Source organism: Gamsiella multidivaricata (assembly GCF_025024155.1).
Source record: "Gamsiella multidivaricata strain RSA 2152 chromosome Unknown BC939scaffold_38, whole genome shotgun sequence".
Lineage (NCBI taxonomy): Eukaryota > Fungi > Mortierellomycota > Mortierellomycetes > Mortierellales > Mortierellaceae > Gamsiella > Gamsiella multidivaricata.
The window spans coordinates 217,341-242,632 of NW_026251746.1; the positions used below are offsets into that span (position 1 = coordinate 217,341).

Genomic DNA, 25,292 nt, shown 5'->3' on the forward strand with positions numbered 1-25,292 from the left:
TTCAATGGCTTGCTTACTCTGTTTCCTTATTTTATACTCCCCTTTTTGATACACTTGCGCAAGAATTATACGTATTCTAGGAATAATACTATCTATTGGGCAACAATTATGTTGAGTAATAAAAGTGCTTTCAATGAGGTCTCTGCAACCGGTTTCTGCTTATACATGCTTTAGACATTGTTCTAGAAAACAGCATACATAGGAAATAAACGCGATCTTGACCAACTACTCTTTTTTTTTTTTTTTTTAATAATTTATCTCTCGAGTCGATTGACTCTGCAGATCTGTCAGACTTAACTAGCAATGATCCACCACAGTCGTCCTTTCCGCCAATATAGAGCCGATCCACAGCCGTCAAAAGATAGGTCATATTCTCCAGACCTGACCCAAGGGTCTGTGCAACAATTGCCACACCTCACCAGCGTGTTAAAAGCTGAAAACTCCTTGTTACAAAAAGGGTGCCTTCCCATCCCCTCAATGGTTGTCAAACGCCTTCTCCTTTGAAGGTAGTCCAGTTGACTAACTAATCACCTTTTTTTTTTTAATTACGAAACCCCCTCAAAGGCATAAAATATGTTAACTGTATTTTTTTTTTTTTTTTTAACATAAATCTCCATGAGCACGAGACGCATGGATAAAATATGTTAACTGTAATCTGAGGGGAAACAGCTGATGCTACAGAGAAAATAACAGCAACCTGTCCAATAGGACTACGTCGCAGTGCATCCGCGATCCAAAATCTATGACATATGAGTAGTAAAAACCGATGCACCATGCCGTCTTTTTTTTCTAACATAAATCCACATGAGCGCGAGACGCTTTTTTTTTTTTTTTTTTTTTTTTTTTTTATGGTTATTTTATGGGGGTTACTATTTCTCGCTGGTCAGGATGTTCCTGTTTGTCCCGAACAATGGTAGGAGGCGCCATATAAATCCCGCGTATTTTCCCGCAAGCCTGCCTCGGTCGTCCTGTTCCTGCTAACTTGATATCTTGATCCTTTGGACTGGCTCTCTCCTGTGTGACTTGATTCGGCAAATATTCAACTTATGTTTCGATCCGGCATATATGTACGGCTTCCTTACGGTGTTACTGCGGCCTTCGAGTGATTTCTGAAGTAAATTATTTAGTCTCCTCTCTCAATAGTCCCCCCCGTAACCTTAGTGCTGGAGAACGGCTCTGGCAAATCCGAGTGACAGTTCTGAAAAATCTCCTCGTAGCCCACGGTGGCGTGCGAACCTGAGCAGAATAGAACATTCTCTCAGGAGGGAGCCAATCCCCTGCTGCTCGCGATCCGAAAGGTAATTTATACACGGCCCCCCGTGCCGAAAAACAACCGCACCAAGCTGGATCCGAAACTAGGATCCACAGCACTGTTCTCTGGAAGCTTCGCGTGATACTACTGTACCACACAGGTTCCCCCGCCAGCACATGAGCGCGAGACACATAGTCTACAAAATGACCTATACAAAATGCTCCCTATGTGCCTGTTTACTGGCGCAATCTATAAACACACACAAAAAAAACAATAAAAAATATAAAGTGATGCGGATCAAATTATATTTTGCAGGTAATCTTCCAAAAAGCAGCTTCAACCCTACAGATATCATTTGAACGAGTTTCTGGCTGCCAAAGAGCCCAAAAACCGGCCACAAAACACGTTGGAGTTGCGGTTATATTTGTTTTTTGAATGTATATAATATTCAATAACATGGCGGGGCGTAGAACGCCATCCTTGGTAGTATAGTGGTGAGTATCTCCGCCTGTCACGCGGAAGACCGGGGTTCAATTCCCCGCCAAGGAGCTCCTCTTTTGCTTTACTTCAGCTTGAACCTTTTTTTTTTTTTTTTTTTTTTTTTACTGGGACAATCTATTTGACAACCCCTATACTAACTCCATGTAAGGCCAACATTTTTTAAATGTCGATTATGCCAGTAGTCCTTATGGTACCTGGCCCCGGCTCTTTAAGCTAAATCGTCATCTGTCTCTTAAAGGACTCCTCAATGCAACTGATTTCCCATTTCGTCATCGCTGAGTCCGTCATCGATAAAATCCTGTTTTCCGTCATGAAGAAGGCTTCTCCCAAGGTCGCAAAAGGTTGCATGGGGTGCCAGGTGGAGGAAGGAATGATTCTCAACCTCTCACCGCGTTGTTTCGACTTGAAATTCGCAAAAGATACGAGTCTTGTTTTACATGGGATTTGTGCAGGGGTTGCCAAATAAGAGTAACAACCCGGGTTGTCAAATAGATTATTCCTTTTTTACTTGGCAACCTGGGTTGTCAGTCTTATTGAGCCATTACTTTCTTTAATTCTCATCGTAGCCACCATTTATTCGTTATATTAAGCACTTTACAGCGCAATTATAGGCAAAATATAGATATAAACCGGGACGCCAGCACTGCTGAAGCGACTCCAATTCATGACCCTCTAAAACATTCCAGCTGCGAATCCCACGGACACGACAGATCCAGCAGCCAAGACAATATTAACCAAGGCAGGAGCGACTGCAATTGCACTGCTGCTCTTGCCTCCAACGACTGTGGGAGCAGCACCACCGGCGCTGGTACCAGTTGCTGTGCCCGTAGCAGTGCCCGAGACACTTGCAGGACCACCGAGGACAAAGGTACCGGCGCCTTCCTTGTATGGCTTAGCATCGCCGAGACACTTGGCGATGGGCATGATGTCGAGACCCTTGGTAGCGTAGGCAATAGGCAGGATGCCACTAACGGAGACGTTAACCTCTTGAGGGAACACTGTAAGAGAGAGAGAGAGAGAGAGAGAGAGAGATGAATGTAAGTGAACGCGTGTCTTGTAAGATCGATAGATTGAAGGAGTCAATGTACATATGATAAAGGGCTTACAGTCGTGCTCCAGGACGATGAAACCGGTGCTCATTGTTGGGATCTTGGCGAGCCAGGACTGGAAGGTAGCAACCACTGACTGAGGCGTGGCAGTGCCTCCAGGGATATTCCACTATACAAAAAACAGGAGATAGCGCGTTAGTCGATGCAGTCCATCCTCCGACGGATAAGAAAAAAAAAAGAGGCGGAGAGGAATCGAGGGCCTTACGTCGTTGGTGTCAAAGTCCTGGGTCCAGATTGAGGTCTTGTAGCCGAGCTGCGTTGCAATGTTGCGCACGCGATTGTCGACATCACCATATGGAGGGCGCCAGTAAATGGGGGTCACGCCAATGACACTGAAAATGGCCTTCTCGGTCCATTTGAGCTCGGCGACGATCTGTTCGTTGGACAAGCTGGTCATGTCTGGGTGGGACCATGTGTGGATGGCAATCTGATGTCCTTCCTGGTAAGCACGCTTCAACGTCGCCTGATAGCTCACAGCGCGGGATCCGACAATGAAGAGTGTCGCCTTTTGGTTGTGTTGAAGGAGATAGTCGTACAGACGAGGCGAGTCAGGGGATGGACCATCTATGGGACGATTGGAATGATACAAAATTATCTCGCCGGGTAAATATTAAAGAATCTCTTTGCGGATTCACTCGTATGATAGCACAAACATCAAGAGTCGCAGATTATGGCGCAAGGGTCTCTACCGTACCATCATAGGTCAGACCCCAGGTTCCGGTCTTTGGACAGACGACAATGTCGTTGGGGTCAACACACTTTTGACATGTCCACCAACACTGATCCTTGGACAAAGTCGTAAGATCGGTAGGGCAGGCACCGGCCTTGGAGGGAGGGTATACGGGAGTCTTTGTGAAGTCGACCAACTTGAGCCATGCCTGAACCTGAGGGTCCTGGATGAAGGGAACGCAGTCGAGGACTGGCCAAGCGCCTGCCGCGACGGCGGCGTATGTGGTCGGGCAGGTCGATGCAGCGGCACGCTTCTCGAGCATGTGGTGACCAGCATGTCCAAAGGCCACAGAGAGTGAGGCCGAGAGTGCCAACAGGGTCTGGATGATTTTGACCATTATGTTTGAGAATAATAAGAATAATACAAGATGAGGGCGGTTGGATGAACAGGATAATGGGAAGCGAGGAATGGAAAAGAAAAAAGGGAGAGAGGTGAGGGATGAAAGCCAAGGAGAGGTGAGGGATGAAAGCCAAGGAGAGGTGAGAGGTGGCACTGCAGAAGGGGGGGAGCAGGGCTGTCGACGATGGGATATGAATAAAAGGAAGGACGTGAGTGGATGGACATTTGTTTGTTTGTTTCTTTCTCTTAAAATACCCTCCAAGGCAACGGCTGCAGCAACAGAGCACAACAGGCTGATTTGCCGTCCACTCTTACGCCTCCTCCTCCTCTAGTCCTTACAGAGTACTCAGCTCGGTCCGCCCCGCCCTCAACGCCGCCTGCATCGCCATATCTCCCTATCAAAGGCAAGCCTGGTTGAGCCTTTATATCGCGTTGGCATCTGAATCATACCAGGGGGAAACGTAGCCGCATCCCCCCCTCCCCCAGCACTTTCGACCCTGGACATATTAGGAACAGAGTTTGAGGTCTACAGAACAATTTTTCCCCCTTCGGGCGGGCCTGATTACCCGGGCTCCTCCCAATTATTGGTTTGAGCCCAAACACACACCCGGGGACAGGAACTAGTTCAGGCAATCCCCTTCTTCTCTCCTTCCTAATCCGGGTGCGCTGGGCCTATATTGGCGTGTGCACCCCTGGGGCTATGCCATCGCATGCTTTTACCTTCACCAGACTGACTCTGTTGCATGGCACGAACATAATGCAGAATACTATTAATGTGTCATTGACGACATGTGTGTATAATCTAAGTACGGCGATATACATACTGTAGTCTATCCAGTGGGATATATCTAGACAGGCGGAGGTGTTCCCATGAGCCCACCTTATAGTTTTCGGGATTCAATCCGCGAAACCTCTACTACACGGCTGTTGGGGATCATCATCCATCCTTCCTCCAACAACCATGCACGCCTCCCGCGCACATTGCTCTTACATTCCAGCCATGGCCGCCATGAAGAATGTCACGCCTGCGACAAACATCGCCTGGGTTCTTGTAACAACCACTGCTTGGTCTGCACCGCTGGGATTGGCTCCGTTGCCACCAGAGGTGTTGTTGTTGGACAGTAACTTGAAGGTGCCTGCACCCTCCTTATATGGCTTGCCATCATTCAAACATTGAACGATTGGTTGCATGATCAAGTTCTTGGTTGCGTACGCAATAGGCAAGATGCCATTCACAGAGACATTGACCTCCTGAGGAAACACTACATGAATCAGTAGGGCAAGGTTAGTCCCTGTGTTCAGTTGCATATAGAATTGTATCATGTTCAATAATAAAATGAGGTAGAGACAAAGGCTTACAGTCGTGCTCGAGGACAATAAAACCGGTCTTCATGCCTGGGATTTTGGTCAGCCATGACTTGAAGGTGTCGACCACTGCTTGAGGTGTGGACTTGTTGGCGGGGATGTTCCACTACAATGTCAAAAATAAGATGCGCGTCCGAGTCAGAAATGTCATTCATTATGTCAAACGCACTACTCAACATTCAAAAAACACATCGCTGGTTTGGAGACTTACATCGTCGGTATCAAAGCCCTGAGTCCAGATCGACGTCTTATAGCCCAACTGCGTCGCAATGTTACGAACGCGGTTATCAACATCACCAAAAGGAGGGCGCCAGTAGAGGGGTGTAACACCAATCGTATCAACGATGGCCTTCTCAGTCCATTTGAGCTCCGCGACGATCTGCTCATTGGTCAAGCTGGTCATGGCAGGATGGGACCATGTGTGGATAGCAATGTGATGTCCTTCCTGATACGCACGCTTCAATGTTGCAGGATAGCTTACAGCGCGGGATCCGACAATGAAGAGTGTCGCCTTTTGGTTGTGCTGAAGGAGGTTGTCGTACAGACGAGGCGAGTCTGGCGATGGACCATCTAAAATGGAAGCATAGGTCCAGAGCGCGTTGGTTTAGTCATGGAGTGAGGATGAGCAACGCACAAATCTGCGTCTATATTTCCTCTAGGCCCAAAAACCCGCAATGTCCACCATGAAAAGAGAGATATTTTTGGATCCCCTTTTTTTTTTCTTCCTCTGTTACGACCACAGGCTTGTCTAAAAACACCTGAAACGCGGAACAAAAAACCCAGGAAGGACGTTCTGCATTGGTTTCAGGTGCACCATGAAATTTTTCCTTTGGAATTTCCCTTACCATCATAAGTCAATCCCCAGGTGCCCGGGGTGGGGCAGGACGTGATATCATTCGGGGCCTCACATTTCTGGCACGTCCACCAGCATTGATCCTTGGGGAGTGTCGTGAGATCTGTGGGGCAGACGCCGTCTGTGGAGGGTGGGTACACTGGTGTCTTTGTGAAATCGACCAACTTGAGCCACGTCTGGACCTGAGGATCCTGTGGGGAAGGGACACAATCGATGACTGGGTATTGTCCAGAAGCGACAGCTGGAGGATTGGCATTGCAGGCCGAGGGAGCGGCCGCTGCACGCTTCTCAAGGATGTCGATGCCGTGGCTGTGACCGAGGCCGTGTGCGGAGACCAGGGACAGGGACAAGGAGAAGGAGATGGTGAAAAGAGTAGTGCTGACCTTGACCATTATGTAAAGTATTATTAAAAAAGATATGCCGGGGAGGATATGTTGGGTGTACGCGAGTTTGAATAAAGGGAGGTATTGGTATCTGTCAATGGTGCGAAAGAGATATTCATGAACGAAGGAAGGTGAGGAAGGAGAAGAAAGGAACAGGGCAGTTGAAATAGTTGCAGAAAAAAACGATAGCATAATAACGGCACACTGACGAAAGAGACCCCCGGTTCTCAGGACTTCCAGACAAGGTCGGGATTGTTTATTTCTGGCATTGTTGGTCCAATTCAGCTTTTGACACCGTACTCGAATACCGGGCGCTAAAAAAGCCTTGGTAGGATTTTTCATGGTCTATGACAGAATAACAGAGACCTGTGCTGGTTGATTTATTTGGTTAGACCTTGTCAACTACAGGGAGTTTGCTTAACAGAATATTCATAATTGACAAGATCCAACCAAATAAATCAACCAGCACAGGTCTCTGCAGAATAAGACCTGTGCACATTTATTAGCCTGAGTCCGCAATAATTGCATAGTTCATAGTCCAATTGTAGCAACCTCGATACAAATACGGCCTTCTTAGCGTGGTGAAGGTGCTCGCACCCATGTCAACTTTGCATTGGATTAGATCTATCCTTCTTTTGAGGAAAGGAAAGAGGGTCCAGCACCCATCTATTTTTAATATGGGGACCTGAACACGTACGAACCCCTGAAGATGACCTCCCTGTTTTGGAATAGAACGAAGACGTACACACATGCGTAGTCATAACCGTTAGGATTGATTGTTGCTGTCTGTGCCCAAGTCAGCAATTGAGACAGAACGCGACTTTTTGCTTCATTACCTATCTCATGCCGAGCCGGTGCTGACGACCATCAAAGAGTGGACATTCCGCTTAAGTCAATGGAGCCCCTTATCTTTATCACGCCGGTTCCATTAGTTCTTTATTTCGAAGTACACATTTGCACTGCACTGTACACGGCCTTTGAGTCTTAACGATTATTTATTAGGGGCTATGTGGTTGTAAGGAGAGACCTTTATACGATTTTCTGAAGCTTCTGTTCTTCTAGCGTTACGGACCTTCCGCCCTCCTTCCCTAGTTTTCAGGCACATGTGTATTATCGCTTTAGAAGCCGATGGCCATGGCAAGAGACAAGCCAACGATAGCGACGAACGAGTTGGCAGCCAAGGAATTCGCGCTCGAGGGCTTGTTGGTGATCGTTGGTGAGGCCACGGCGGAGGAGGAAGTGGTGCCACCAGCGACAGAGGTCGTGGTGGTAATTACAGGGAAGGTGACCGAGCTGGTGATGCTGGTCGACGCTGCAGAGGAGGAGGAGACGGACTCGCTATGGGTAGGCTTGGGCTTTCCGGACTCAGTAGTGGTAATGATAGTGGTGATTGGAGGCGCGGCCAAAGCGACAGACGAGAGAGCGAGGGCCAAAACCAGGGCGGCAACGACGTAGGTGAAGGACTTCATGGCTGTTATAGAATAGTGTGTAAGTTGTAAATGGGCGTGTGGTGGGAGATGAAGAGTTGAGAAGTGAGATGCGATGGAAGAGAAAAAGAGAAACTGTGGGGGAAGACGAATAAAGGACTTTTATATCCCTTCTGGATCGTGTGTTGCTTCGTTTTTTCGAGGCGATGGGCGCGGGGCAGAAGTTAGATGGAGCAATATCAGCTACATTACACAGCATACATTGCATTGAAGAGTTCCGAGTGGTGGTGGTTCGGAGGGCAACAGCCAAGATTTCCTCCTGTGGCTGATGAAGGACAATGGGCAGTACAACTAGATGCTTGCCGTTTTAATAGCGTAAAGTATTCATTAGGGCGTTTCATACGTTAGTGAAGTTGAAACGTTTGATTGCATGTGGTAGGGCACCAAGAGCATTTGTCGCTCGTTTGCTCTGCCATATGCATCACGTATAGACGTATCTGCTTTTGTCTTCACCAATAAATCAATTCGCATAGGATCGGAGCGAGGTACATCTCATTAGAAGTTTTGCCAAACTTTCTAGCTCGGGCTGAAGCCTCACCCTCCGCTTAATCTGTAGTTTCCTTTGGGTTGCAAGTAAATGAGCAGCAGCAACCGCGTGGACAGAAAACAGAGCGCGACGGGGAGGAGGATGGCGTCCAAGGGTTACCTGACTCATGTCATTGGGGAGCCAGTGCGACTTATACCCTTTAGTGTATTAGTAAATCGGTGCCAATAATCGACTGTACGTGTACTTCACACCATAGCGCCATAGCGACAGCCAATTTGCGTGTGTAAACTGTGCTCCCGCCCAATCAGGTCAGGGAACCTCAATAGACCACACAAATCCTTTTTTGTACGAAGCACGTCTATTAATATAGTCCAAATAACCTTTTTTCCCAATCAGTTTTGAGGGCGAGGGTTGGGGAAGACTTTGTAACAGTAAACTGAATTTTGCATAGACGCCGCTTCTCACCTCATAGTACTTCGCTGAGGAATAAACTGGTATTCCTCATGGAAGTACGTGGCATGAATCCTCGGTAAAGTACAACCTGGGGCCCGGACACACGCATTTCCTTCACATACACCCATCAAAATAATAATAATGATAATAATAGTAAAAAATATAAAAGACGCGCGAACGAATTTAATAGGAGCCAAGAAAAAGTCAATTTAAGGTTGACCTTTTTAGGAAATTCGAGTCCACGTGCCAGCAGCCTTCTCTTCCATGTGTTTAGTTCGAGCCAGAAAGTGAGTGAGTGAGGAAGCTTTATTTCAATGCAATTGTACATGTATCTAATAATGCATCCGCAAGGCCGGCTACCAGAGGATCTGATGTCGCAAAGTTGACGTGAGCCAGCTAGAAAAAAAATAAGAGAGGTTAGCGGACAGGAGGAGATGAACGTACTGCGAGAAAAAAGGAGAGTAGGGGAGTGGAGAGGCAAGAGCGAGCAAAGAAAAAGGGGAATCAAGAGGAGGCATGTGCACGTGGAGGCATGGAGGGCTACTTGGGCAGTGATATATTGTACACAGCAAAACCTGGTAGTTACTACAGAGTAGGAGGAAAGATAAGTAAGTGGAGCATGAAGTTACAGTGTTGGTGAGGGTGGAAGTGTGCTTGGTATGCGCACTATGAGAGGGAGGGTGAACGATAGTGAAAGCAACGAAACATATACCGAACAGAATATGAAAGAAAAAGGGAAGGAGTAAAAGAATGAAAAATGGAGAATGAAGAACGAAAGAAAATTGGAATGAAAAAAAGAAAGCATTGACAGGTAATAGCAGCCAGGGTGTTCAGCTGAGGGTACTGTATGCGGAGAATCGGCTATTTTGACCCCAAGGGTCATGACCGCTGAACTCCGTTCATGTTTAGGTCTGGACCGTCGGCCCTAATCTCGTCCACGAAACTCCAATCCTCATTGTCCAGAAAGTCCAGCTGGAGAGGATTCAAGCCTGGCATAGACTGCTGCAGTTGCTGGAGTTGCATCTGTTCCTGTTCCATCAGCTGAAGCTGCAGCTTTTGATCTTCCTCCATTCCTTCCCGGAAACGGCGTCTAAGGCTCTGTCTTTGTTGCATCTGTTGTGCAAGCTGTATCTGCTGCTGCTGCTGCTTCAACAAGGGGTCCTCCACGGGTGAATCTGGAGTGTGTTGAATAAACTGCTGTTGCTGTTGCTGTTGCTGCTGGTGATGGTGATGGTGATGATGCTGCTGCTGCTGCTGCTGTTGCTGCTGTTCGTATGACGGAGAATGAGCAGGGCTACCGTCAGACCGCTGGTTCTGCATCGAGAGGAGGCTCATGGTTTGGGGCATGGTCCGGGTTTGGCTAAAGCTAGAGGCATCGAAGCTGCTCATGTCCATGTTCATGTCCATGCCCGCATTCATGGACATGGCCATGTTCATATTGACGCTTAGTTCCGGCCGATTTCCTTCGATGTTACGGTGGAGCGCATTTTCCAATTCCAATTCATCCTTCATCAGCTTGACCTGGTACTCGCCCACGAACTGGCACATATCGCGGAAGCACTCGGTACAATCCACGGTTGGACGACCGCAGCCGCAGCCGCAAATCAGGACACCGTTGTCGCCCAGATGTATTGGATGTTGCATCTGAGCCGTATCCAAGCCAGAGAGTCCCATGCCACTGAACTCTTGCTTCAAGATCTGTCGCGCGTCAAAGCCAAAAGCGTTTCTATCCACTTGGCCATTGCTCTGGATCAGGCTCAAAGCAGCAGATAAGTTCAGTGCTTGCGCGCTCAAATTCCCATTTGAGTTCATGTTGTCCACATGCGACATGTCATTCGCAAAGACCGCGTTCTTGTTTGCGTCTGAGTCAGAAACAGAAGCCGACCGCTCAGATCCTCCAATATTGAGGATGTTCTGGTTGTTGGGGTACGCGAGGCATCCAGGGCAGGCGCAGCGCTCACCGCAGCAACACATGTTCGGAGATATGGCACATCCACAGCCTTCTCTGGCAATTGTCTCGTCTTCACCGACATCGCTTCTGCCGGCAGGTGGCGAATGAGAAAGGATTGATGACGCGGGCGATGCAGTGTTGGCAGGCTTTCCGGAACCACAGCACCCCTTCTTAGCCGAGGAGACAGACGAAAGGGTCGCCTGGCCTAATGGGACGGGGCTATTAGAGAAAGAGCCAGGCGAAGAATAGGATCGAACAGGAGGCGTGGGCACAGCAGAGGGCGAAGCCGCAGAAAAGGTCGAGAGGGCAGAATAGAGCATTCGTATTTCATCCGCAGAGGCACTTTCCATGGGGTTCAAAGACGTAGTTCCGTTCATGATGCCATCCATAATCTTTTTGGAATCGGCCGCGTCCAGCAGGTCCAAGTCCTCCATGTCGTCCGAGGCGTTGCTGACGGGGTAACTGGTTAGGGTGTCAGGAAAGTACGAGTAGGAGGTCGTAGGATTGTAGTGATCGCTGTCATAGTCGGAGGAGCTGGCATAGTCAAAGCAAAGATTAGGCTGCATTTGACCGGGATACCCCATGGACGAAGACGACGGAGAATGGTCACAGCCGGTGCTTCCAGACGGAGAAAGCGTCTGGACAGGGAGGGGAGAGGCGCCAGTGCCATAGATTCCGGTACCGTTCATTCCCTGGGTAGCGAGACCATCGGGGCTGGGGACGGTTTGGCCACCATGGGAATGGGGATGGGCATGGGCATGGGCATGATGGGCATGGGCATGGGGCGGGAATGGTAGGGGCGACGCCGAGTCACGAGGGAAGAGAAGCATGGCTGGCTTGCCGAGGTCCAAGGACGCGGTGCTTCGCTGGCAATTGGAGGGGAAGCCGTTCTGGACGGGGGCACCATTCGCCTGCGATGAGCTCTTTCCGGGCTTGACTACGACGCGACCAGCGCAACTGCAGACTGTGCCCTCGGGGCAACCGCATTTGACGACACCTGGAAGAAGAACGCCGGCTTAAGTAACTGAAGAATCCATTGACATCAATCACATCGTCATCATACATGATTTTTTTGCTCAACCCACTCTCGCTTCACGGCCATCGCATGCGGTCCTCCAAAAGAGCAGAGCAGCATATGGCACACGCGCGAGAGTGGGCGAATGCATGGTTGAAAGTCTACCTCCATTGGACGAGAGTGCGTCCGAGCAGTTCTGGGGGCTGTTGCACTGGGTCGAGACGGACCGGAGGAGGTCCTCGCCGCTAATTGCAGCTGGGACGGATAAGCGACCGTCATGGCTGAGTGATTTGGCACGTTTCAGACCGTTGGCTACAGCAGCGGATCCTATGGTATACATGTCGCAACAATGGCGCCCAGATGAGTATGTACGACCAAATAGGAGATTGTTTTGGAATATTTCAGTGCTATGAATGAGGCGATCCATACCTTCCTCACGGCCACAGATACACCGAGCATTGACATGCTTGGCCTTGCGCAACTCTTTGCAGTGAGCACATTGGGTCGAGGGGCGACCTTTCTTCTTGATCTCATGCAAGGGTCGTTCGCTGGATTGGGTTGGCATTGGTATCAATATTAACAAGTACATGTACAGTGAATGCAAAAGTGGCCAGCCAGGAGAGACGAAGAGGCGAGATTAGGAGACAGAACTGCATCAAATCAAAAGCAAAAGCAAAGCCAAAGGGCGGGATGCGTGCAGGAATACGGATATCAACTCACCCATGGTTGCAGGTCGTCGAACGATGGCCTTTGATACATGTGGCACTATTCAAACAAACAATAGTACAATCGAGGTCAATTTTCACCGATAAGAGTGAGCACTGTTCAGCCCAAACGAGCGAAGGGTTAACGGGTGCAGTGGTCCAGCCGAGAAGCAACTTGCTGCTGCTTACCATGCAAACTTTTGTCCGTTTACGAACACCATAATGATACGGGGACAATGAAAGACGTGATTGCGATCTTGTTTAAAAGCGGAGGCGCTTTAATGATAATAATCGGTATTATATATCACGAGTAATCGTCCTCTTGGGGTCTGGATGCGTAGTGTTCAAAGGAGAACTCTTCTTTTTTGCTGTGTGTTGTATGAGAATCGGTTGTGGAAAGTACTGTCGCTTCTTCTTGCGATCTAAAGTCTGCACCTTTGTTGTTGAGATTCTCAAAGCGCCTGATTCCTGAACATTCAATCGGCGCCGGAATGGTGAGCAAGAGTGGGAAGGTAAATGAACTAGGGGATAAGGAAATTAAGGAATTTGAAGCAGAATATTGAGGAGGAGGAGGTTTTTTAGATTCTCTGAAGAGCAGAGGAGAAATGATTGTGAAGGTGGTGGTGGAGGGGAGGGGGAGGAGGAGGGAGAGGAGCAGCAAAAGGGCTATAAGGTAAACAGAAGCATATGTAATAACTTGCTGGAAGGGGTAAAAGAAATAGCTGAGGGAGGTGCTTTGGTGAGATTGCTAGAGTGGAAAAAAAAAAAGTGTGCGAGATTGCAAGTGGTATGAATGAAGGGAACAGCGCCGAGAAGACCGGAGCAGAGGGCTCGGGTGGCAAAACTGTGAGAGATGATGTCGAACAAAAGAACCCGAGCTGCAGAGAGGCAAACGGGGGGTTGGCCCTGAAACAGGCACCAACGAAGTGGGGACACGGAAAGGGTCTGTCTGGGGGTGTGAGATCCTTAGGCTGATGGTGAAGGATGGATGGGAGAATCAGCTTGATTCAAGAGGGCTTGTAGGGAAAAAAAATAAAGCTGTGTTGGAAGAAATCGAGAGGATATAAAGAAAAAGAGGGAGAGAAGACGGCGAAGAGAGGAGGAAAGAGAAAGAAGAAGAACTGACCGACGAATAACAAAAAATAACAACAACAAAAACGACGACAATCCACGGAGAGATCCATTTACTTCATATTCAATTAATCAAGGCAGTATACAATAAAAAAAAAACTGCAGACTGAGCCTTGATCGTTTTCTACGATCGCAGAAGCAGCAGCTGACATCGGTGAGAACAGAGAGCAACGTTGCATAGCAGTACCGTCCCACGCATATAGCCCATACACCGGCAGTCGCTCATTCAATCTTCAATGCTCTTTCTACCCTCTGTCGTTATCGGGAATTTGAAGGATGTGTGTGTGAAAAATGGGAGCGAGCAGCTCCCGAGAAGAGATAGATACAACTAGTTTTCAGGAACATACTACGATGCGCTGAAGGCTGGCAATTCAATCACACCCCTCTTTTTCGTTGCTCCCTCGCAGGTTCAAGTAAGTGCAGGCGCAATCACAAGCATGGGAGCATGGATTGAAAAAATGCATTGGTGCCTTATCCTGAGGAAAACAGACGAAGGATCCAAGCATTCCTTCCCACAGCCAGTCAACTTGCCAGCCAGTTTGTTCGTCACCCCCATTTCAATCTGCAGAGAAGAATGCTCCTTGCTCACGCTTACAATTCGCATGCACGCCCATATGTAATAAGAAATCAGAGATACAGGCAACAACATCGCAGTCTAGGTTTCTGCTCTACGGATGGGCATGGTGGTAGAGAGCAGAAGTGCTCTGAGCTTTGAATGGAATGGACCTAAACTGAATTGTAATAACAAGACACACACGCACACTAAAGCGAGAAGGGAGCAGCCGTGGACGAATAGGTCTGATGTAAGTATAGTTTGAGGTGCCAATGTTACGAAGGAGCGGAGTAAACTTTTTTCGACAGCTATATACGTCGATGACAATAGTTTACTCTTAAAGACTATATGAGGGAGAAGTGGCGGTAACTCTACTCTGGCACGTTTACAACAGGCAAAATATCAACAATTATACACGCGCACGCAAATAATATAAATATTTGTCCACGCGTGTTACATATTCTTGTGCGCCTTCCCGTATTCTTGGGTTCGCCCTTCTCTCTCCTCCTTCATTTATATGTTGCCAACGGACAATTTGACAGCGCTATTTATACTGTTTCTGTCCTCTCATTTTCGCTTTTTTTTTTTTTTTTTTTTTTTTTTTTTGACATACTTTTTGCTTGAGCAATGGCCAAGAGATTCCGAGACAGGCCGACACGATCTAGCATGAGGAGAGACGGCATCCTAACGCGATTATGTTATTGATGACAGAAGAAAATGTGCCCTGAATTTTTTTTTGTGTTCTACAACATTTGTTGTCGATCCCGCCAGCCAGTAGAAAAATTCGCGCCTCCCAATCGAGGGAGATAATAAATCGGTCCCAAAGCTCCGAGTCAGCCGCGAGCGGCATGGATGCACTGCAAGTAGCCTTGTGCGTCCGTGTTTTTTTTTTTGTCAAAGTGCAATCAGAGTTGTTGTCCGAACGAAATGTGAACACAAAAAAAAAATTAGCGACGCGAACAGATGCACTAGGCAAAAGGACAGGAGATCAGCGCACATGAGTCGAAGAATAGAGCCACAGAAAAGTGAGGCATTTCTTTTTTGTTTCTCTTGGTAAAAATAAGGATCAAGATATCCGCCCTGCGGCGCCCATCCCGTCAGTTCAGTCGGCCAATGTTGAGAGTTTGTTTGGTGTGCAGAATGATGTCATACAGGATCGCCTGCACTGCTGGGTGTTCAGTCCTATCTACTCTGCTCCATCGCATGTGGTTCCAATTGCCCTATATTGCATGTGGTATTTTTATATGCGATTGAAAGCTACATTGCTGTGCTGGTAGCTCTTCCCAGGTTTCAATTACCGCCTACTGCACGTTGCATCTGAAGACCTGCACAATTCGTGTTGTCCATGTCCAGCAAATTGATACGACCCCAGTCTACCGTTCAGTTAATTCACAGCTAGCTCCTGACAATGGGATACGCTCTCCTTAAACTGGAAAACAAAAAGCTAGACCTTTTGAGAGAGATGGCATGTGAGCTTCTCTCCTAAAGCACTCATTTATGCTGATCTGCCGTTAGCTTGATAATAGTGAGGGTAACGATACCGCAGCCTGACATCGATTCTATGATCTTATAGATGCGGACGAAACATTAATGCCATGACTGCAGCAACAAATGATCATCTGTGTTTTCGTACTTTTATTCGCAAAATGGCACAATGGATCGCAGATGGTGTGCATGATTCAAAACTGGTATCTACGAACGTGCGATTGCAATATAGACAAAGGATATCGAAGTCTTCGAACATGTCCAAGTAAGGAGATGTACTCTACGAGGACTGTCTTGAAGTGGCGGTTTCTCCATCTGATGTTTACTCTCGTTTTAACGACGCGCCGTGGTGAAAGATGTGCGAGCGCCCAGGACTCTTTGGCTATTTGCTCCGGATTTGAAATCTTATCACTGTGGTATAAATTCTCGATCGACAACACCAATTCAAACGCCCAGCCTTCTCGACTACCGCCAAATGCTTTCCGAATAACACTAAGTTTACTTGAAAAAGACAAGCAGCTGTCGCTGTTCCTCGAAGGGCGCCATGCATACATAGCCCAAGTCCTGCTATATATACACTCTTGGGCACGCAAAATGAAGCGTTCTTGCATACGTAAACACTAGCACCTTACGGAAGGCGAAGCACATACGACCTTTCTGCAACTTCACAGTGCCAAATTGCTGAGTATCCAGCGCCTCTAGCCTGATATTGGAACTGTCCTATGGCCCGCAACATTGTCTCTGCAGCGGAGCTGAGCCCCCACTCGCGTCACAACAGAAGATAAAACCAGCCGGCCTTCGCCCTCGCTTCATTCAGTTTCGCCCAAAACACTCTCTACAATGGCCGCCCAAGAGACCCCTACATTCAAGCTCGTCCTCGGTAAAGTGCCTCTCAGACTTGATATGCCGGAATTTTATTTTTTCAATACGATTCATAAGCATCGTTCAAGAGTAATTACTTCCTGTCTTTGATTCAAGCAATCTAACCTCATATCTTTGTTCTTCCTCTTGCTATGATATAGTCGGCGATGGTGGCACAGGAAAGACCACCTTCGTCAAGCGCCACTTGACCGGCGAATTCGAGAAGAAGTATATTGGTAAATATCCCAGTCGGTTTTTTATGTTCGACTTGACCTGCCTGCTTGCCACTGCACCACCGTTTTACTTCTGAGGGGGGCTACGCCGAAGATATCAGGAACGCACCTGGAACTTGAGATTTGATCAACGAAGAATATCAGACCTTTGACAGCATCTAACTCCAGCTCTTTGGAGACGGCCGCGCCCCCTGCCCCCAGACCATGTCACGTACCCAACATTACGTGTCTTTCTCAAAACGACAGCGTCTTCCACTGTTGCTTCCACTTACATTCACACTTGCCTCTGTGGGGCTATTTATATTGTCTTTGAGTGGAATCAGGACCCTTTCAGCAAAGCGTCAGGAATATACCGAACTGGAACAGTGTGGGATCTTTTCTTACGCGCTTTGGACTCTCTGGACTATCGAGAGAGCAAAAAACCAAAAAATTAACGCAAACAAAGCGACACAATTCCTGTGCGGAGACGTCTTGCTATGGTGATGCAGCAGTGCCTCACGCGCAGCCCTTTTTCTTTTCGAGGGCACTGCACAGGGACAACAGCGATGTGGTGGCGACGGGAAAAGTAATAATCTGGCAATGAAACGTTTACCTAGCAACTAACAGCATGGCCTTATTTGTTTGCAATGTTCTTAGCCACCTTGGGTGTCGAAGTCCACCCCTTGGACTTCACCACAAACTTTGGAAGGATCATCTTCAACACCTGGGACACTGGCAAGTGCTTTTATATCTTTTGTCTGCAGATGCTAACTACTAGATATAAAGAACATTTTAAGGCGTCGCTACCCCGTCGTTGCGTCCGGATCTCAATGATTAATGACCGGCTCTTTACTTTTCTCAACATTTGCTTTGTCACTAAACAGCTGGCCAGGAGAAGGTCGGTGGTCTCCGCGATGGTTATTAGTATGTACACCGCTTTTTACTCGACGGACATTTCTCCTTTTTCTGCTCTGTGCATTCACTAACCCTTAAACGTGTTATTACCATTATTATAACAGTATCAATGGACAGTGCGGTATCATCATGTTCGATGTGACTTCAAGGATCACCTACAAGAACGTTCCGAACTGGCATCGTGATCTCGTGCGTGTGTGCGAGAACATCCCAATCGTTCTTTGCGGCAACAAGATCGATATCAAAGAGCGCATGGTCAGGCCCAAGGCCATTGATTTCCACCGCAAGAAGTCGCTTCAGTACTATGAGATCTCTGCAAAGTCCAATTACAACTTTGAGAAGCCTTTCCTCTGGTTGGCGCGCAAGTTGACTGGACACCAAAATCTGGAATTTGTTGCCTCGCCTGCCTTGACCCCCCCTGAGGCCAAGGTCGACGCTAACCTGATGCAACAGTACATTGAGGAGCTGAGAAATGCTGCTCTGAGGCCTCTTCCTGACGAGGATGATGACCTGTAAAGAATCCCACTGTCGTATTCGTCTTTTTTTTCTTTTATCTCCTTCCTTTACTCCTTAGCATACTACATTAGTCCTTTAGCCCACTACCCAATCCTTTCATCTCCGACCCTATTCACTACTGCCACTCTACATAGTCTATTACATTTTAAACAATATGCAGCAAACATTTTAAATAAAGAACGCTTCCATTGCTTCCATTGCAACAAGATTATAAAGGATCGCTGATATGAACACGTTTTTTTTTTTATTAATGCTTGGTTGAAATGGGTATATGTATCTTTTGATCGTTATCTTTTTTTTTTTTTTTTTTTTTTTTTTTTTTTTCACAGAGAAACGGGCGGTGAGGAAGCAAGGGGATTGTCGATAACATGGGCTCTCTGGGTTATGATGGCATCAGTCTTCTCCTGCTCTTCCTTTAGATAGCGCCCGCGCCCGCGTTCCTTTTCGCGCTTATTATCCTTGTCGAGTTCGTTGACGAGGGCCATGAGCGCCGCATGGTTGACAGGGTTGGAAGACCGTAATGAGCGTTTGCGGGTACTGTGGGTACTGCTACTGCTGCCACCACGGAAGTGTGCCCCACCCCCACTGCTGCTGGTGTTACTCGTCCTGCGAGTCAATCCGCTACTGATGCCCTCGGAGTTCTCGTCTGCCGCAGGGGTTCGTTTCGTGATGGACGCGTATCCGTATGTTGCTGCTTCTCCCTTGCTCATGGCGACAGCAGTTGTGGTGGACGTAGTGGCAGTGGTAGTGGCTAGCTCAATCACAGATCCGGAAGAGCTCCGGAACTCCTTATTACGTAGACTTCCTCTTGAAGTTCGGCGGGTCGAGCTCCTCCGACGCACTACGCCTGGTGGGTCAAAATAGTCAGAAGCCTTACCCGTGTTGCTGTTGCTGGAGTCCGCAGAGGTGGTGGAGGAGGAGGACCCAAATCCGAGGGTCGAGAAGTTATACATGCGTCGGGCGATTTGCAGGGGTCCTCGAACGGCGCCGAGGATGTCGTCGACGAGGGATTCGCCCATGAGGGACCATTTCTCAGGGCTGTAATAAGAGTCCTTGATGCGGACCGTCTTTGAGTATGCGCTCTTGGATATCGTCGGCGATAAGGGTGCTGTTGTGGTTGAAGAAGATATGGCGCGGCGTTGTTGTTGTTGTTGCTGTTGTGGTGAGGGCAGTTGTGTTGCGGTCCTTACTGATACCGCCAACAGCTTGCTGCCGTTGTCGTTCCTTGAGGATGATGGAGAAGTAGGTGGCACAAATGTCTGTTCACTCAAGGGGACCCTCCCTTTCGCCCTCACCGCAGTCCCGGCTACTTTCCTCCCATGCTGCGACGACGGCGCTGACGAGACGGAAGATGCCCTCTCCCTAAAACTGCCCGACGAAACCGTCGAAGATCCGGACAGCGACCCACAAAAACTGGCATTATCAATCTGATTCTGGATCCTCGAGATCGATTGGGGTGTCTCCAGTTTCTTCGAGTGCTCTGGTGACGGGAAGAATGACAACATTCCCGCCGGTACGGTTACCAGCTCCTGTCGCCGAGATACCGTCGCTATCAAGGAGTCCGCACCATCATACCCTTCAGATTCGTCCACCCCGGTGCTGCTGCTACTGGCGGTACGACTTCCGTGCTGGTGGAGGAGGTCGTCTGTGTCGTAGATATGCTGCTGATGTCCAAATGCCACAAACTCTTTCGGATCCTTAGCTGCTGTGGTCTGTTGCTGTCGTTGTTGATCGTCTTGTGCGCCCTCGTCTGCATCCTCATTCTCTTCCTCGACTTTCTCGTCGATCGGCCCTGCTCCTTTCCTGTTACCCTCAATAGTACCGACACCATTAACCAAAGTGACGCCCACATCTACGGACGACCTGCGTGACGACCCCGCATTCGAAGAACTCCTCGATCGCCTTCCCATCGCCGCCGTCGTTGTCATTATTGCCGAATCTGCCACCAATCGCTGCTGCTGCAGACCCACAAACTGCCTCAAATCCACAGTCCGATGTCGCTGATGCACAGGATTCGTTCTCAATTCTTGCTGCTGTTGCTGTTGTTGCCGCTGTTCACTTGTCACCAAATCCATCTCCTTGAACCGCGCTGCCAAGGCCTCATGTGTCATCGAAGGCGGTACCACAATCGTATTCGGAAGCGTTTCCGCCCCCGCCCCATGTGCCGCAGAACGCGTACTATCTGTCATCGCCCGTCGAGGATGTTGTTGCTGCTGGTGAGAATGCGTCGCCGCTTTGAGACTATTATCTGATTTGAGTGAAGTTGTCGTCGTGGTCGGAGACGGGACTGGAGGTGCGGCCACGGATTTCGTGTCGACCCAAGTGCCAACTCGTGGGGACACCGACGACGATGAGGATGAGGAGGTCGAGGGTGAAAGAGCAGAAGAGAGTGCCAGTGAGGACGGCAACATGCCTGCTGCGACCGCCGAGATTCGTGGCGGGGTCACTAGCCCCAATACAGATCCTGTATCCGTAGCGACCTCGCCGACCTCTCTCATTGCGCTCACCTTACCGCCATCTATTATGTTTCCCGATAATTGCGAGCTCGGTCCCATATTCTCGTACGTCGATAGACGAGCGTTGGTAAACGACAATGTTCCGTAGGTCGATGCCGGTCGACTTGGGTGATGATGGTGATGATGTTGGATCCGTTGCGGAAGAATGACCGTCTGATTACTTTCGTCTACCATAACACCCGCCTGTCTTGCAACCGTACACTCTTCGAACGGGATGTATAGGTATTTGCGCGTGTGGATCGAGTCGTTCGTCCACAGCTTGTTAGACTTTTTCAGCACCGGTACCTATTCAGTGGGATTTTCACTGGTTAGCAACAGTAGTCTATAAGCCTTTGTTAAACAGAACAGCTAAGAGCAGAACCTGTATCATCAAAGAGATGCGTACCTGGATACCATAATAAAGTGCAATGCCCGCCAACGTGTCCGTAACCGCGACCGTATGGATGATAACCCGCTTTCCTCCCGTTCCTCCCGCCGTCGCCGTCTTATCCTCCTCCGGTACCATCTTCCAGCTCCGATCCTCTTTTTCCTTTGACACGTTCTTCCTTCTTCGCGCATTTGATCCCAACCCTGCCTCAAACCTGCTCCCATCGTCGCCCTCTTGATGATACGATGCTGATCGTTGTTGGGAATCAACACTCATGGTGTGGCCCTTCCTGTGCAATCCCCTAACGTAGGGCTGATGCGCCGATCGTACTGCTGCTGGAGCCTCCTGATCATGATAAGTGCCCTCGTCCAAGCGCTCTGGTTCTTCTGTATAGTCCATCAGCAGCGGATGCCCACCACTCCACGCCATGCTTTCCGCCTCTCCCTCTTGATCTGTCGATTTCTTGATGGTAGCCGACTCGGAGGTTGATTGTGAGGTTTTCGAAGCCGGTGTAGAAAAAGAAGGTCTGTGCGTAGCTTCAACTGCTGTTGTCGTCGACAATGGCGATGGCAACACCAATGGTTCCTGTATCAATTGAGCCCCCAAAGCGTTCTCCCGCGTTTCCTTGTTTTCCTGCTCCAATGGTCCCATATCCGTTAAGTGCTCCAAAGCTCCCTGCCGCGAGGATGACGATGTCAATTGCGGGGTGGACAGAGCTGAGATCGTACGTGCGCGCGCATGGTGGATTCGTTGTGGTGGTCGCTGTGGCGCATCGTTTCCTTCTACACCCAAAGGGATCAGCGGATTGACGATGCCTGCCTGGACTGTCGATGTGACTGAAAGAGTTTCATTATCCGCCGCTGCTGTGTCCGCACTGTTGGTGCTCTTGGGCGTCAGATTCGGCGTAGCCGCTCCTGCATCGTCCGTTGAAGTGGAGGTGTTCGATACGCTAGACTCCCCCTGATCCATTGATGTGCCATGCCCAATGCCCAGAACAGTGCTGCTGACACGTTGGTCTGCTGTAGATGTAAAAGTAGAAGGGGGGAGAGGACTGGTTTCTTTCGAAAGGGTTGTCAGTCGCTCCTGCTGCTGTTGCTGCTGCTGTTGCTGATCAGGGACACTGCCGTTGGTAAGACTTGTGTTCTCCCCGCTGATCGATGCTAAGCATGAACGAAACTCGGGAGGAGGGAGACCATCGACTATTACCCCTGCATCTTGGTTCAGGGTCTGCGTCGTCGTAGTCGTTGTCGTCAGCGTATGACCGTATTCGACGCTCTTATGATCTCCTCCTCCTGCGATTCCTGGGGGATGGCTCACCATGGTCTGTTCATGCAACCATGGCAGGAGCGCCGTCTTCTTTTTCGATGTGAGAGGATCGATGGTGAGCACACTGTGTGTCGGCGCTGTTGCGGTTGCTGTGCAATTGGAGTCGATAAGGCTATTAATATCGCCGTTGGTATTGTTACAGTTGTTGTCGCCGTCGCCATTTCTATTGCTGTGCTGATACTGGCCCTGATTCTGGTTGCGTTGAGGACGAGGAGGAGCTGGTTCAGTCTGAAGAGGGTCGTACATGGCAGGAGAAGCAAAGGAGGAAACAGCTTCGGCGGTCTTGGTGCTGCTGCTGCTCCTTATCTTTGTCTTTGTCGTCACTGCTGTAGTTGTAGTGGTCGGTGTTGGTGTCTCATCGTGCCATAGCGGTCTGTTCATGACTGGTTCCGAAGGCAGTGGAATGAGAGTTAGTTGCCTGGTGCAGAACGAGATCCTCGGAGAGACTTTCAGAGGAATGAGTAATGGGTTATGCAAACGAACACCAAATATGAATGCGAATAAGAAGTGTGAGAGAGGGCAGTTGAAGGAGGAGGGAGAGATATAGAACTAAGACGGATGAACAAGAGTGGTGTGCTGAAAAGGATGAGAGATATTGAGGTGATGAGAAGCATCCGCTTTTTTTTGGTTGATGAGGAAAGAGGAGAAGGAGGAGGAGGAGCGACCACCCATTGAGGGACGCACAGTCGTTGCACACAAGGGATCGGCATTTCCATCGTCATAGTCATTTTGGTGGCACCACACTCCCTTTCCCCCCTATCCAGGTCGTCACCTGGGTACTACATATGAATACAAGTAGCCCCCTATGTTATGGTCTCTGTCTCATCCTCCAGTACAAGAACCTTCCCTCCCCTCCTTTCTATAATACGTTTCTTTACGTCTAGGCCATGTCCATGTCTACATCTGTCATAGTCATTCTCAAGTTTAATGAACTATATAGTACATGTACAGCTTGAACACACCTTCCTTGCTGTTCCTTGTTTTTATCCCGATCTTTGTCTGGCATCCGTGTGTTCTACATCTCTCTGGATCAACGCAACCGGACCTGGTATGATGATGGTCTTTACAACTTGGCGGCAGGTCCTGCTGCCCCGGCTGCCTCCGCAACAAAGCTGACTCCCTTCTTAATATTTCCCTGCAATTCCCCGATCGCCGTCTTCACCAATGCCTGCTCCTCCGCCGATAGGTCCGGCAACGCCAACACATTCTTCACTCCCTCGACTCCCAACTCCACATCCTGTGCAAAGTATTCCAGTCCCGTTGCCCTCGCATTCCACTCTCCGCCAGGATTGCCGCCCAAATGCACAAATGTCGACTCCACCAGCCCTTGCTTCCCTCTTACAGAAGCCTCGAGCAACGCATTCGTGAACCGTGCACCCGCATATGCCATCGAGAGCGTTGCTGATCCCGCACCGTCCTTAGCCTTGACGACCTCATCACCTCCGTACTGGATGCGGTGTGTCAGTGTCTTAATCTCCTCGGGCGTGAACGAGAGTCGTTGTTGGAACTGTGAAAGCAGGGGGACAATGGTCGCACCGCTGTGTCCGCCGACGACTGTGATTCGGTTAGAGCGGGGCTCGAACTGGGGCTTGATCTCATGGACGAAACGTGAAGACCGGACGACGTCTAGTGTTGTCACACCAAACACTCTGTAAAGTAGACATGGGCAGAGAGAAAAATGGGGATGTGGGTGAGCGAGTGAGCAAAGTGGAGAACATACAGATCAGGGCCAAGTTGTACAATGAAAAACCAGAGCATGGGAATGCTGCTCATAGTTCCTCCATTCATGGTTCTGCTCAAACGAGATATGCAGACATGAAGATACGCAGGCTGAAAGACAGGCGGATATACCTTCGAGGGTCAAACACTTTGGCCTTCTTGAGCACTTCACAGACAATTGGCACAGTGGAATTGACAGGATTCGAGATAACGAGGATAAATGCCCTGGGGCAGTGATCCGCACATGCCTGAGCAAGATCACGTACGATGCTAGCATTGACCTGGTTGATGAAAAACATAACTATCAGCAGTTTGTTCTTTATAAGACGAATTACGCCACCATCTGTTACTTCATTCCTTTGCTAGATCATAGCAATATACCTTGAAGAGATCATCGCGGGTCATGCCAGGACGACGGGGTACACCTGCAGGGATGACGACGGTATGGGCGCCTTGGAGGGCCTCGGCCAGAGCTTCCTTACCGACGTGTCCGGTGACTCTGGAGGCGGTGTTGATGTGGGAGAGATCTGCGGCCACACCGGCGGCATTGACGATATCGTACAGGGCCAGATGTGAAATGAGATCTGACTGCTTCAAGAGCAGCGACAGGGGTTGACCGATGCCGCCAGCAGCACCGCATACTACGACTGCGATAGGGAGAACGAAGTAGAAGGGAGAAAAGTGCAAAGAGGAGGAATACGCGTCAGTCAGCCGTGGAACATTTGGGAACAGGATGTGGTGTGGTGTGTGAAGTATATTTAATACTCCTGAGTGACATTGTGATTGTGGGCAGCAAGAACTTGCCTTTGACCATGCTTTTGTATGAACGTAGGGTGGTGTAAAATGGACGAGAGGGGACAGTGAGGAGAGCAGAGAACTGGGAGGGAGGGATGGAGAGGGAAAGGGAAGAAGAGAGAAGCAAAGTACGTCGATCAAAGCGCATTGTGTCGGTGCTCCCTTATATATGGGAGCAGCTGATAAGAACTTTCTCACATTTGCTCCGCCTCGGCTGCCGACCCATCCCAACCCACAGAACAGAAACCCACTTTTTCCTTGAGATAT

General features: G+C 49.0%; 8 protein-coding genes and 1 non-coding gene across 9 annotated transcripts; 2 read left to right on the forward strand and 7 right to left on the reverse strand.

Moving 5' to 3' along the window:
- Nucleotides 1-585: 585 nt before the first annotated feature.
- BC939DRAFT_453676 (uncharacterized protein) lies at nucleotides 586-1,446 on the reverse strand (the record flags this gene model as incomplete). Its single annotated transcript, XM_051555961.1, has 4 exons — nucleotides 586-602; nucleotides 711-740; nucleotides 871-1,009; nucleotides 1,157-1,446. Coding segments are annotated over 3 exons (459 nt in total), but the record flags the coding sequence as incomplete, so codon positions are not given.
- Nucleotides 1,447-1,729: 283 nt separating this feature from the next.
- Nucleotides 1,730-1,801, forward strand: BC939DRAFT_t111. The gene has a single exon. It is a non-coding gene; the product is annotated as a tRNA-Asp (tRNA).
- Nucleotides 1,802-2,322: 521 nt separating this feature from the next.
- On the reverse strand, nucleotides 2,323-4,423 carry BC939DRAFT_180404 (uncharacterized protein). The gene is made up of 4 exons (XM_051550443.1): nucleotides 3,557-4,423; nucleotides 3,068-3,426; nucleotides 2,860-2,971; nucleotides 2,323-2,751 (listed from the first exon to the last, which is right to left on the reverse strand). The coding sequence occupies exons 1-4, from the start codon at nucleotides 3,927-3,929 to the stop codon at nucleotides 2,426-2,428; spliced, it is 1,170 nt and encodes a 389-aa protein (XP_051411555.1). The 5' UTR covers nucleotides 3,930-4,423; the 3' UTR covers nucleotides 2,323-2,425.
- A 495-nt stretch (nucleotides 4,424-4,918) lies between these two features.
- On the reverse strand, nucleotides 4,919-6,541 carry BC939DRAFT_503791 (uncharacterized protein; the record flags this gene model as incomplete). Its single annotated transcript, XM_051560438.1, has 4 exons — nucleotides 4,919-5,193; nucleotides 5,291-5,402; nucleotides 5,508-5,866; nucleotides 6,142-6,541. The coding sequence occupies 4 exons, from the start codon at nucleotides 6,539-6,541 to the stop codon at nucleotides 4,919-4,921; spliced, it is 1,146 nt and encodes a 381-aa protein (XP_051411556.1).
- A 1,109-nt stretch (nucleotides 6,542-7,650) lies between these two features.
- On the reverse strand, nucleotides 7,651-8,001 carry BC939DRAFT_477747 (uncharacterized protein; the record flags this gene model as incomplete). The annotated part of the gene is made up of 1 exon (XM_051558704.1): nucleotides 7,651-8,001. One exon carries the CDS (start codon nucleotides 7,999-8,001, stop codon nucleotides 7,651-7,653), a length of 351 nt encoding a protein of 116 aa, XP_051411557.1.
- A 3,862-nt stretch (nucleotides 8,002-11,863) lies between these two features.
- Nucleotides 11,864-13,134, reverse strand: BC939DRAFT_180490 (copper fist DNA binding domain-containing protein). The gene is made up of 4 exons (XM_051550444.1): nucleotides 12,819-13,134; nucleotides 12,646-12,690; nucleotides 12,355-12,473; nucleotides 11,864-12,252 (listed from the first exon to the last, which is right to left on the reverse strand). Exons 1-4 carry the CDS (start codon nucleotides 12,848-12,850, stop codon nucleotides 11,987-11,989), a joined length of 462 nt encoding a protein of 153 aa, XP_051411558.1. The 5' UTR covers nucleotides 12,851-13,134; the 3' UTR covers nucleotides 11,864-11,986.
- A 3,502-nt stretch (nucleotides 13,135-16,636) lies between these two features.
- On the forward strand, nucleotides 16,637-18,505 carry BC939DRAFT_453686 (small GTPase rana; the record flags this gene model as incomplete). The annotated part of the gene is made up of 5 exons (XM_051555962.1): nucleotides 16,637-16,678; nucleotides 16,821-16,895; nucleotides 17,529-17,606; nucleotides 17,756-17,795; nucleotides 17,891-18,505. Coding segments are annotated over 5 exons (647 nt in total), but the record flags the coding sequence as incomplete, so codon positions are not given.
- A 120-nt stretch (nucleotides 18,506-18,625) lies between these two features.
- Nucleotides 18,626-22,892, reverse strand: BC939DRAFT_503795 (uncharacterized protein; the record flags this gene model as incomplete). The annotated part of the gene is made up of 2 exons (XM_051560439.1): nucleotides 18,626-21,103; nucleotides 21,204-22,892. The coding sequence occupies 2 exons, from the start codon at nucleotides 22,890-22,892 to the stop codon at nucleotides 18,626-18,628; spliced, it is 4,167 nt and encodes a 1,388-aa protein (XP_051411560.1).
- Nucleotides 22,893-23,295: 403 nt separating this feature from the next.
- On the reverse strand, nucleotides 23,296-25,158 carry BC939DRAFT_453689 (malate dehydrogenase). Its single transcript, XM_051555963.1, has 4 exons — nucleotides 25,035-25,158; nucleotides 24,612-24,877; nucleotides 24,363-24,511; nucleotides 23,296-24,160 (listed from the first exon to the last, which is right to left on the reverse strand). Exons 1-4 carry the CDS (start codon nucleotides 25,042-25,044, stop codon nucleotides 23,575-23,577), a joined length of 1,011 nt encoding a protein of 336 aa, XP_051411561.1. The 5' UTR covers nucleotides 25,045-25,158; the 3' UTR covers nucleotides 23,296-23,574.
- Nucleotides 25,159-25,292: the final 134 nt, after the last annotated feature.